The 12,249-nt window shown below is 42.4% G+C and overlaps 1 protein-coding gene across 1 annotated transcript in view; it reads right to left on the reverse strand.

Annotated features, from left to right (window-relative positions):
- Positions 1-12,249, reverse strand: part of TENM1 (teneurin transmembrane protein 1) — a 516,043-nt gene that overhangs the window by 377,146 nt on the left and 126,648 nt on the right. The window contains exon 2 of the mRNA XM_075007401.1: positions 11,005-11,281. Within this exon, the coding sequence (XP_074863502.1) occupies positions 11,005-11,221 (217 nt within the window). The 5' untranslated portion in view covers positions 11,222-11,281. The remainder of the gene's footprint in view (positions 1-11,004; positions 11,282-12,249) is intronic.

The following is a 12,249-nucleotide window of genomic DNA, read 5'->3' on the forward strand; positions in this document are numbered from 1 at the left end:
AGAAAGCAAAGGAAGACAAAAGAGCACAGTACTGTGCAAATGTGTTGCTGGAAGACCATGTCACTGCCTTGCATAGGCCCAAAGGCATGGGTGGAAGACAGCCCTAGTACAATGGGTGGTGACAGCACCCAGATGCCCTTTCTGGTGAAGTGCATAGCAGGTGTGAATATAGGTGAAGATGCACTTGGACACCTGTTGAGACAAAAACAGCTGGTTCTTGGACCACTCCACAAAGGAGAGAAAAAGACTAGGAGGCTTGTGCCAAGGCTTCATGTGACCGATGTAGAAGGCCACTGCCTGACTAATGTCCAAAGTCTGCCACACCGCATGAACAGGATTAGAGCATGGCTTTGGGAAGAATGCAGGTAAGTGGATAGGCTCATTGATATGAAATGGAGAGGGAACTTTAGGGATAAACTTAGAATGAAAGTAAAGAGTGACTATCGTTGGTAAACACCACGTAAGAAGGTTCAGCCATCAGGGCAGCAAGCTTCCCGATTCTCCGGCCAATGGGATGGCGACTAAAAACAAGACCTTCATTAATAGACGGAGCCAGGAACACGTTCCTAGGGGTTTAAAGGGAAGTTTCATGAGACAATTTAGTACATAGTTAAGGTCCCAGATAGGGACCGGAGAATGTACTGCCAGATCTGTCAAAAAACATTTTGTGATAGGATGTGTGAGAAAGGAGATCCCACCCTCCTCTGGGTGGAACGCCACAAACAACTCGGCAGGCACCCTGATGGTATAGCAGGTTAGTCCAGATTCACACATGTGCACCAGGTAGTTAAGGATATCAGGAAGGGACATGGTGTGAGGAGGCATGAGGTGATTAGTGCCCAACCACTGAAAGAACTGTCCACTTGTAGAGGTAGGACTTGTGGATGATCTCCCATCTGTGGTTAACAAGAACCCGTTTCACCTCCTCAGAGCATGTGATTTTGGCATCCCAGAACCATGAAAGAGCCATGCATGTAAGCACAGCTGGAGTAGATCAAGGTGAAGGGTGCAGCTGAAGACCTGAGACAGAAGGTGGGCAAGGAGGAAAGGGATACAGAGTTGCCATTGACAGTCGGTACCGGTGAGGCTACCAAGTTTGTCTCAGTCACACTGGGGCTATCAGGATAAGGCAAGCCCAATCCAGTCTCATCTTTTGAATTAAAGGAAAAGGAAAAAATGCATAAAGAAGGGGCATGTCCTATTTGATGGAGAAGGCATCCTCAAGAGTGTCTCCCCCCACACCTGCTCTGGAGCAAAACTGATGACAGTTTTTGTTGACTTGGGAGGCCCCAAAAGCTGGAACAGGTGGTTGAGAGCCACTGTGTCAATTTCCCACTCATGGTGATGGCTGAACAAGCGATTGACTGTGTCCATGGTCGCACTCAGCACCCCGGGGACATATGTGGCCAGCAGAGTAATGTGGTGCCAAAGGCACAAAGTCCAAAGTTTTATGGCTTCTGCACACAGGGACAGGGACCAAACTCTGCCCTGACAGTTGATATAATACATGTAGGTGGCATTGTCTGGGAGGATGTTGACTGTTCTGCTTGTGAGGTGCCGTCAGAAATGCTGGCAAGCATAGCAGATTGCTCTGAGTTCCAGAAGGTTTATGTGGAGCGCTTGCTCGATGGAGGCACATGTGCCCTGGACCATAAGGGAACCCAAGTGGGGGCCCCCATCCCATAAGACACATATCTGTAGTAAGGGTAATAAATGTGGGCAGTCAGTGGAATGGCACCCCAGTGAGAATTTTATGCAGACACGTCCACCACTGAAGAAAGGCAAGAATACAGGGCAGTATGGCCACTCATTTGGACAGCATATCCCTGGCAATGGTGTAGCACATGGCCAGTCAGCACTGGAAGCACCACATGCGCAGTCTGTCTAGCTTGACCACATATGTGGTGGCAGCCATGTGACCCAGCCACCTTAAGAGATCGCGCAGGGCCTGGAATCTGCGCAGTGGGAGGATGGCTCTGGCAGTGGTACTGTTTACGTGGGCTCTGATGAACTCAAGGAACCATGTGGGTTGAAGTGTGGACTTCTCATGATTTAGGTGGAAGCCTAGGCTGAGCAGGAGGGTCTGTGGTGATCGTCACCATGTGAAGGGGCTCCAGGAATGATGGCCCTTTTATGAGGATCATGCAGCTATGGGAAGATGATCACCTCATGACAATGCAGATGGGTGGCCATGATGGCCAGAGTCTTGGAGAACACCCTGGGTGCAGTGGACAGCCCAAATGGGAGGACAAATTATTGATAATCATGGGACCCCACCGTAAAATGAAAGAAGCACCTGTGCGCTGGGTGGATTGTGATGTGGAAATAGGCATCTTGATGGTTTAGAGCTGACACACAGTAGTTTCTGACCAGCGCCAGAAAAATGATCGTGAGTCACCATCTTGAAACATCAATATGGAGCATATTTTCTTGAGCCTCCAGAGGTCCAGGATGGAACTACACCCCATTTTTTTTGGGTTAGGAAATACGTTGAGTAGAACATCCTGCCCCAAAACTCCACTGAGACCGGACTAACGACACCCAGATGGAGGAGGTGCTGTGCCTCTTACTCGAGGAGAAGCTCATGAGAGGGTACCTGAAGAGGGAAAAGGCAGGGGGGCATGTAGGGGAGAACAGAGGTAAATGGGGTAGAAAACCCCTGGGCCACTAGCTCCAGGACCCACTTGTCCGAGTTAATGGCCACCCATTGGTGGAAAAAGGACAGAGGTGGTGGAGGAATGGATGGTGACCACATTGTGTGACAGCTGGAGCACAAAGATCCCTTAAGCTCCCAACCAAATGCTCAAAACTGCTGCTTAGGGTATACACCATGGACTGTTAGTATGATTGCTGGTGAGGTCGTTGATGCTGGGATCTGTGTCATGTGCAAGGTTCAAAACATCGTGACTGCTCCCATGGGCCTGCTTGAATGGGTGGGGTATACATCCCCGGCGTGTGCAGCGTGGTGCGAGAATCCTTCATAGAGTGAAAGACCTCATCTGTCTTCTCCATGAGCATATGATGTTTGTTGAAGGGAAGGTCCTTCACTTTCTGCTACAAGTCCTTCAGGATGTCTGAGAGCTGGAGCCATGACACAAGCCTCATGAGCACAGAGGAGGCTGTGACTCTAACTACCATGTCTGCCATGTCAATAGTGGACTGTGCAATCATGTGCCCTTCGTGTATTACATTATGGACAATCATGTGTCCTTTTTGTTTTACATTCATAAGGGCTAGGTGTTGCTGTTAGATGACCGGATTTTTATATTGGGTATGGAAGCCATTTTATGTGCCCAGTTTATCTTCTGGCCCTGAATATTGTGCTGGTGGGGGCCATGTGAGATGTCTAATGAAAGCTGAAGATGTCCTGAATTTATGTATGCTACTTATATGTCTGTATCATGTTGGTAGATAAAGTTATAGATTTTAGCTATGTAGCTGTACTAGAAAATGTTTCAGTACTAAGATTCACAATAGGAGGTATGAACTCAGCCCCAGCCAGGACATTGGGCTAAACAGTCAGGTGGAAACCAGGTGTTCAGATGTCAAATCCACATGGTCTGAGCAAAGGAATTGAAATTGGATGCCAAGACATAATTCCACCTGCCACATAAATGACTGAGGCTTGCTAGCAAAAAGAGCAACCAATGGCAGTTTACTACAACAGCCTACTTGAGTCAGATGGAGCAGACCTTCAACGGACTATGGGAAGAAGAAAGGGCTTTGTCCCTGGACACAAGAGAGACCTGCTCAGTTATAGAGGAAACCAACTCCTGCAGTTTGGAATAGTTAAGGTGGTCATAATCAGCCAGCACGGCCACATAGTTCACTGTCCTCAAGAGTAACGTGACAGAAAAATAAATTTGGTGCCCTATGATGTCCCATTTCTTACTTGTTGTCCTGAGGAGTGGAGCAAAAGGACTTGATTTTGTTATGGACAGCATCCACCAATAAATGAGTTTGGCTGCGATGGGTGAACAGAATCTCTGTCTCCTTAGATGCCACAAAGTATCATTTGTCAGCCCTCTCATTGGTGGGAGGAATGGATGCTGGCATCCGCAAGATGACATCTGTGGGGTCCATTATGGCCTCGCCCATGGAAATCACGATTCTGGAGGAGTGAAGCTGCAGGGTGCAGAGAAGTCTATACTGTTTGCCTGGCACCTCTTGCAGGTCCTTCTCCTGAGCCTGGGCCACCCACCAAAAAGCTACTGTAAAACCTGTGAATTGTCTGTAGGGGCAGGTGAAACTCTGAGCACTGCATCATTTGGTGAAGATGAGGCGTGATACAGCAGGGACCTGTCCTCATCCTCTGAAAGGGAATCTGCAACTCCAGAGTGCTGTGACTGTGGATACATCATCGATGTGGTGGGCTGCAGTGACAAAGGGAATGCCATGAACAGCACCAAAAGAGCATGGGAGTAGCGTGACTGCACCTGCCAAGATGACCATTGAGGAGCTGGTTCCTGCAGATAGAGGTGTGCAAACCATGGTGGGGGCAGCTGTGGGTAAGCCACGGTAGGTGGCACATCTTCCCAGGTGGAGTGTGCAGGACTTGAGTGCTGCTCAGCAAAAACACTACTCTGCTCGAAACTGCTTCCTCCAGGAACATGTGGGTTAGCCCCCCCAAACCCCGCAAGAACATCAAGTGTCTGGATGAACATGGGGAAGGGAGCAGAACCAAGAACACCTGGTGAGGCAAGCTGGGCATTGCTGGTGCCGGTGCTATGCATACCATTGGTGATAAATTTTCACAGCACTGTTTGGACACCATGCCATGCTCTGGTGCTGTGGGGATTCAATGAAGCAGAGTCTCAGTCCTGATTAGGTGCCTTATCTTGTGCTGCGTGAGAATGGGAGGGTGCCTCTGCCGTGGGCTCGCACAATGCCGAGTCTGGTGCCTCATGTGAGTGGTGTGCAGACCCAGAGCAGTGCCACTTGTGCTCCATGTATGGCACGGAGGGCAGCATCTTATTCGTTGAGGACCTCTTATGCTCAGTAGAGGTGGCCAAAGCCAGTGGTGCTGACGATGCTGCCAAAGGTAGGCGCCTTGACTCCAAATGCGACTGCTGTAGACATGCAGGCTGTGACAGTAATGGGGATGTCATGGCAGTATTTTCAACTGGCACAGTCCCTGAGGATAGTGACAGAGGCCAGGAATGTGCTGGAGAAGGGCCCACCTTCACGATGGGGTGCTAATCAAGAAAGAGGGGTACACAGACTCCATACCTTTGGTCTCCCATGCCAGTTTCTCAGCAGAGGGCTGTTCTGGGGCTGGTTGCTGGAGGGACTTTTCCTACAGACAAGTCTTGAGCCCCTTGGCTCAGTCCCTCCTGGCACTTACAGTGAGGCTGGAGCAATAGAAGAGGATTGGATTTGGTGACACTCACCTCGATTCATGATGCAGTAGGCATGGCCATTGGAGGCTGGCATGGCTTCCCTGCACATTGCTCATCACTTGAACCCTGGGGAGCCCAGCATGATGATGACGACACATTAAGTCTAACCTAATTAAACTTTAAAAAAAAAAAACTTTAAACAGGGAAGATAACTTGGATAAGGGTAGAACAAACTTTAAACTAACTAAACTCTTCTTTGTGCTCACCCTTGTTAAGAATCAATAACCTTCATCATTCCAGTGACTTAAACGCAGATGCTTGTCCTGTCTGGAATTCATTATTCAAAACTGCTATTTTCCACAATACTCAACATTAGGCTACAAGGAATATCGCTTCTTTCTTTGCATCTCCAAAAATTGTTGGACTAGTTTATTCTTATTCAGAGTCACATAAACAAACAGAAACTCCTTGAGGAAAATGGTGTTTTCCTGCCATGAAAGTGAAACGAGAATAACATCTGTATACTACACATCCTGCGAGGGAAAAACAAAAAAAACCCAAAAACTTCCATACCAAAATCAAGATGTATCCTATCAGGAATCAGCAATATATCTGGTGTTTCCTGCTAATGCTGCCACATCTCTTTAAACTATCAAAAATCTATTGCACAATCCCACAAAAGCTTAATTTTCTATGTTTACCAAGAATCATCAACCATATTAGACTTGATTTATTGGAGCATAAGCTCTTGTGGGCAAAGACCCACTTCGTCAGTTGCACCGTTGCCCACAAAAACTTATGCTCCAATAAATCTGTTAGTTATAAAGTGCCACAGGACTTGTTTTTGCGGATACAGACTAATACTGCTACCCCTCTGATATAGTAGACTTGAACTGCCGGAAATTTACTTCATATGTCTTTCTGCCCAGGATAATGTTGTTAGTTTACAGCCTTCAGATGAACAAAGCAATGTGAACACTGCAATTACTCAAAAATAATCTGTCTTGGTAAAATATACTCATGAAGTTTTACTTCAATCATTAGGAGTGGAAAATTGAAACTGAAAAGTCAAGCCAACTCCTATAGCCATACTTCAAAGCCCTTGCGTAATCTTATTTCACAGCCTAAGATGTGGCAAATAACTGAGTTTAAATGAAAATCACGCCAAACCTAAATTCATCGTACGTTAGAAAGTTCTCTAAGACACAGCATTTGATGTTCTGCAAGTGATAGGACATGTTAATTTATACAGTGATCTAACATTAGACTTAATTCTATATTCGCTGTTTATTTTTTGAGCTCTCCAAGCAAACCTTCTGGAAAAAAAAACCCAACAAACAAGCCTTCTCGAAGAAGTGGGTTTTGAGATGTGGTTTGAAGGAAGGGAAAGACAGTTAAGAAAAAAGTTCGAAGCACAGGGTGAACCATGAAAGTTGTGTTATACTCTGTATTCCCACACTGTGTTCATCAAGAAATTATTTTCACAAAAACAAGTCTTATAATTTCTACAACCAGATTTACAAGGGGTGTTTGTTACAAATATTAATAGTAACACAGTTGTATTAAATAATCTAAGATATATTTGAAGCAAAATAAATACCACTGACAAAATGTTGGTATTGAGTTTAGCACACAAACCAGGGAGGTTTCATACACTTACTGTATTAGTGCCATATTTGTCTATAGTACCTATTTTATGAAAGAACAACTATTTCATGAAGAAAACAATGGATGTCACTACTAATTAACTCATGACACTACTAGCCACAAGGAAGTCAAACTGTCAGCAATAAATTACCTGACAAAAAGTGGCAAAGTTGTTTTTAGATAGTGAGTTAAGTGTTAGTTTTGGTGCTTCTTATTGGGGATACAAGCAATATTTTATCTGATATAGATTGAAAAAATCTTTTTCATCAGAATATAATCCTTGTATGTGTATTAATGTTAATATTGAATTTTCCTATTTCTTAACATTTGGATTTATAAATAGAAGTGGATTTGCAATTTTAAATACATTAGAAATAAAAAGCCCATTAAAATATATTCCTTTCCAAGTTTCTCATTATTCGTTATACTTTCTCAGTGACTTTGTTCTTCTCACATTTCCTCACCAGAATTCATCATATTTGTTTGCTATCTCACCGTTGATCTTTAATCGTTTTATTTGTGACTGTTGTTTCTTTACCTATTACCACAATTTACATGAGTGGAATTCATACGCCTTCTGAATCTACCCCTACTGCAAAATGCTAATCATCACTTTTTCAGGATTGCGTTCAGTGTTGTCTAATGGTTGACAAAGTCAAGAAACAAGATTTACTTCTGATTCTGCCATTAACCAGGTAAATGATTGTGAGTATTACTTAGTCTCTATGCCTCAGTTTCCCTATTTTTAAACAGAGATAATAATACTTATCCACCTATGTAAAAACATTGAGATCCTCAAAAGACCGTGGTATACACAAGTGATGAACATTATCCTCTTCCCAGGTTTTCAGCTAATATAAGATGACAACATTCTAAATCTTCTATGGACGGTGATTACAAAAAATTACCTTTTGCAAAATTAAACGTGCTTAATACAGAATGTCAGCAAAATTTTGGTAGGAATTATGGGAACTCAAATTCCAAATATACTCTTATAACTCTGGAGTAGGTCAGACTCATAACTCAAAAAGACCTGTTATTTTTTTCGTGTTCTTGTTTCAGTGCAACCCAAGAAAGGAGATATCCCCAAGTACACTGGAGCTGTGACTACACTACCCCTCCCTTTCAGAAGGGTATTTACATGACACTGATCGGAACTGGTTAACGAAGCTCTGATATGAATAGCACACTCATTAGCATAATAGTGGCCAGTCACACTTCAAAAGTGCAACTTTCAAAATGTAAACGGGCCATGTAAATAAATAAACCCCAGACTTAGTCAAAATTCCCTTTTTCCCCGATTCGTACTGTGAATATCAGCACCTCATTAACTAATTCTGATCTGTGTCATTTAAATACCCCTTCTGAAAGGGAGAGGTAGTGTAGATATGGCCTAGCTGTCACAGAATTTCTTCCATTAAAGATCCACTGGCCTTTTTGAAAGCCTGTAAGACTTCAAATCAAGAAACAGAAGCTCATATAACCCAGATCTGGAGCCAGAAGTGAATGTCATCTTTTCAGCTTAACTTTTGTTTGAACAAATTGTTTACCCATATCTGTAGGACGACTAGCATGTCAAACTACGTGCTGTATTAGTGGCACAACAAATCAGTATGACTTATGGCACTACAAAGATGTGGGGATGAATTCCTGGCATTACAAACCCATATACAATGTAATTCTTGGCAGAACAAACCTATACAATTACTGACTAGGACAACTATGCCGCACTAAATTTGTCACAAGAGACAAATTTATTATATGATTTTCAGTTAGGCAAGCAAATTTTTATCTCCATTCAGTTAACTCAATATACTACCATACACTATCAAGTATAACAGAAGTATTAGCAAGTATATCATAAGAACCAATGGCACTACATAATAAGATATTGACATCTGTATTCAAGATGTCAATTAGGCAAGTGCTGAGCTGAAGAGCACAGTAGACCCCCGACTTACACGATTTCGACTTATGCGCTTCTTGCAATAACGTGAGTCGAAATCATGAGTGGCAGGGAACCAGGGACCAAGGTTCCCACTGCTGCCACGCCTGGGAGCAAAGAAACTGACCAGCACTGTTGCGCCCGGCTCTCGGTTCCCCACTGCTCATCAGAGCTTGGAGCCAGGTGCAACCAGGACTGGTGGACCTGAAGGCAGCAGGGCCCCTCCCCCACCCAATTCCAACTTACACAAAGATTGATTTATATGTGGTTGGCCAAGAACGCAGCCTATGCATAAATCAGGGGTATACTGTATATTGTAAAGCACATGCTGCAGGAAGAAAGAGTTAGATGCTTATAAGGTAAACAGAACAGATGCCCAGGATATCTAGTAAGAAATGAACAGATCATTAAACTTGGCATAAAAAACAAAGACGACACTTATAGTAAGCTAGGATACCTCTACAAGTCTTCAAGAAACATATCAGTTTGTGCAAGTTTAAATCTGATTCCCAACAGGCCAATCCTGAACAAGTAGAAGCAGGACAAGCAACTTGATGCAGAAATGCACACAAACTTGACCTTTTCTGTCAAGGAAATCACAAAGAGTTAATCCCATAAACTGATTGATTTTTTTTTTAAACAAGATGCACTTCTCAGAGAAATAAGCCCATGTAACAAGAGTGGGGATAAACTCAAAGTATAACAAATGGGATGTTTTTTTTAATTAGGCAAAACCCACTTATTTCTTGGGGAAGAAGGCAATGACTCTTGGCGAATCAAACAGATACAGTGTAAATCTTGTCCAAAATAACTTGAATAGGTGCTGCATTCAAATATATAATAAAACATAGGCTTTTCTTTTCCTCAATATGACTGCTTTCCAGCTGTCTACATTATTTGTTTATATGTGGTGAAAAGATTTCTAGGACAGATACAAGTTCTCCCCTCAATTAGGCCTATGCTTAAAACAAGCATGGAAAACAGTTAATTGTTTGTTTTTGTCCTTACATAAATTAGTTCTCCTTCAGTCAGTAAATGACTTGGCTATTTACAGGATTACACAAATTTTGTTTAAGAGGATTGTTGCATTTGAATTTACCAACAAGCTTTACAAGCACATGGACAGATAACCTACAACCTCAAAGCTAATCTGGTACCTCAAGAAAATCCATACAGCATACATACAAGTTGTAAACTATTACCCAGTCACTTTTGGTAAGAGTAGTCACAACCTAAAAATAACATTTACTGACAACTGACACATTGTAGTCTGAGACAGGAAAATAATCACCTTGTGGTAAAAGGTGCCAAATGGTGACTTTTTAAATGACAATCACTGTCTTCCTTTGGAAGTAATGCACAGAATCAGCAAAAACCTCAGCCTGGAAAGAACCTCAAGAGGCCATCTAGTCCAGCCTCAGTACCCATGCAAGGGCTATTTTTTAATCTAGATCACCTCACATATGTTTGCATGCTGGTGCAGGTTGAACCTCTCTAATCTGGTACTCTTGGGACTGGACTGGTGAAGGAGAAGAGAATTTGCCGAACAACAGGAAGTCAATATTGTCTTGCAGCACTACTAACACTTCCACTGCCTACTGGGCTCTTAGAGACATTGGGTAGGAACTAGCTTCGAAGTTAGGCACTACTTCAAAGTAGCTAGCAGACAGTTTACACACATTTTCCCTTCAAAGTTAACTTCGAAGTAGGGGGCGCAACTTCAAAGTCCTTACTCCATTCCCAGGAGTTTAACTTTGAAGTAAAGAGTGTGTAGATGCTCGGCTTCAAAGTTACTTACTTCAAAGTTATTTTTGTAGTGCAGACATAACCATTTGGGGTAAATTACAGCTAAATATCAGCACAGAACACAGAGAGCCAGTGCCTGTAATCAAACTTAAGGGACCACGGGAAACTTGGCCACAAACCATAAGTGGTGGTCTGGCTAGCTATAATCAATGCAGATTACAGGTGTTGCCGGAAAAGTGAGTTCTGGATTAGAGAGGTTTAACCTGCATATAAATTCATTTTTATGATACGTCTAATAATTTGCAAAAAAGAAAATCAATTACATACCTTGAGTAGATTTGTCAACAGCTTTTCTTTTTCTGCTATGGCTGTTATAGTTCAGTCTTAGTTCTTGACTATATTCATTTAGAGTTTCTCTGGAGTCATATGATTGCCTTGCTTTTCTCCCATCTTCGCTCTCATCTGAAGAACTTGTATAAGCTAGATCCATTTCATGCTTAGCTTTTGACAGTGGCTGGTAGGGTTTGCAGTCCATCTGCTCCATTTCTGCTTAAGTATTCTCAGAGTCATGAAAACAAAATAGTAAATCCCTAAGGAAATGGTCCTGGAAAAGAAAAAAAAACTCTTTCAGATATAACACACAAATTTTAGCTATATAGGGCCAGATGTTACACTCAGGCAAACAAACAAAAAAAATTATCTGGAATTTATATCACTGTGATTAAGATAAGAATTTGGCCCACACTTTTTCAAGGCAACACTATCAAAATATTATTAATAAAAACATAAACCAACAATTTCTAGTAAGTCAGAGTGTTAGTATACTTCATGAATGAATTGCATTATAATACTATTTGAGTAAAAACCCTGATTTTCCAGCGAGTTTAAAGCATTTTTCCTGATAAGCATGTAAAAATTTCCACTTTTCTATGCTTCCCTATTGCACACAAGAACGAATCACCAAGAGCCAGTTCTACCTCTATGCACCTTGAACTTTTTAAAAATGTACTAAGGTTCCTACGGAAAGAGTCTCATAGCTGATCTATTTTGCAGGAAGTCTGTACAAGGTGAATTCTGGCTGCACGAATCTGTGAGCAACTGAAAAAACCTGAGATTATATACAATTCTGTACAGTTCACCTACTGCTGTAAGTCACTTTTGAAATGTTTCTCTAACACATTTTGCAAGTATATGTAACAATGATTTACCTTACTTTTCTAAAAAATAAATTTCCACCGATTATGACAACTGAGTGCTGCAAAGATATACATTTAACAGCTTTAACAGGTGCAAGACTGGAAAATTTTAACACCTCAAATTTAACTCTGCAAAGAATTGTTCTTCTAGTCACTATTCTTTCATGACTTCTGCTTCATTGTCCTGCATACACACAATTTACCAACTGTGAAACAGCATGAATTTTTCCCATTTAAATACAGAAAGGCCATTCAGAGATTGATCACTCTATGAAGCATTCCCTGCAAGGTGGTAGCTCTTCTTCCCCTCCAGGTCTTTAAGTAGACAGAAGGAAAAATGTCAAAACTGGTTTGAGGGACAACATAACTCCATTCC

Source organism: Carettochelys insculpta, chromosome 13 (assembly GCF_033958435.1).
Source record: "Carettochelys insculpta isolate YL-2023 chromosome 13, ASM3395843v1, whole genome shotgun sequence".
NCBI lineage: Eukaryota > Metazoa > Chordata > Testudines > Carettochelyidae > Carettochelys > Carettochelys insculpta.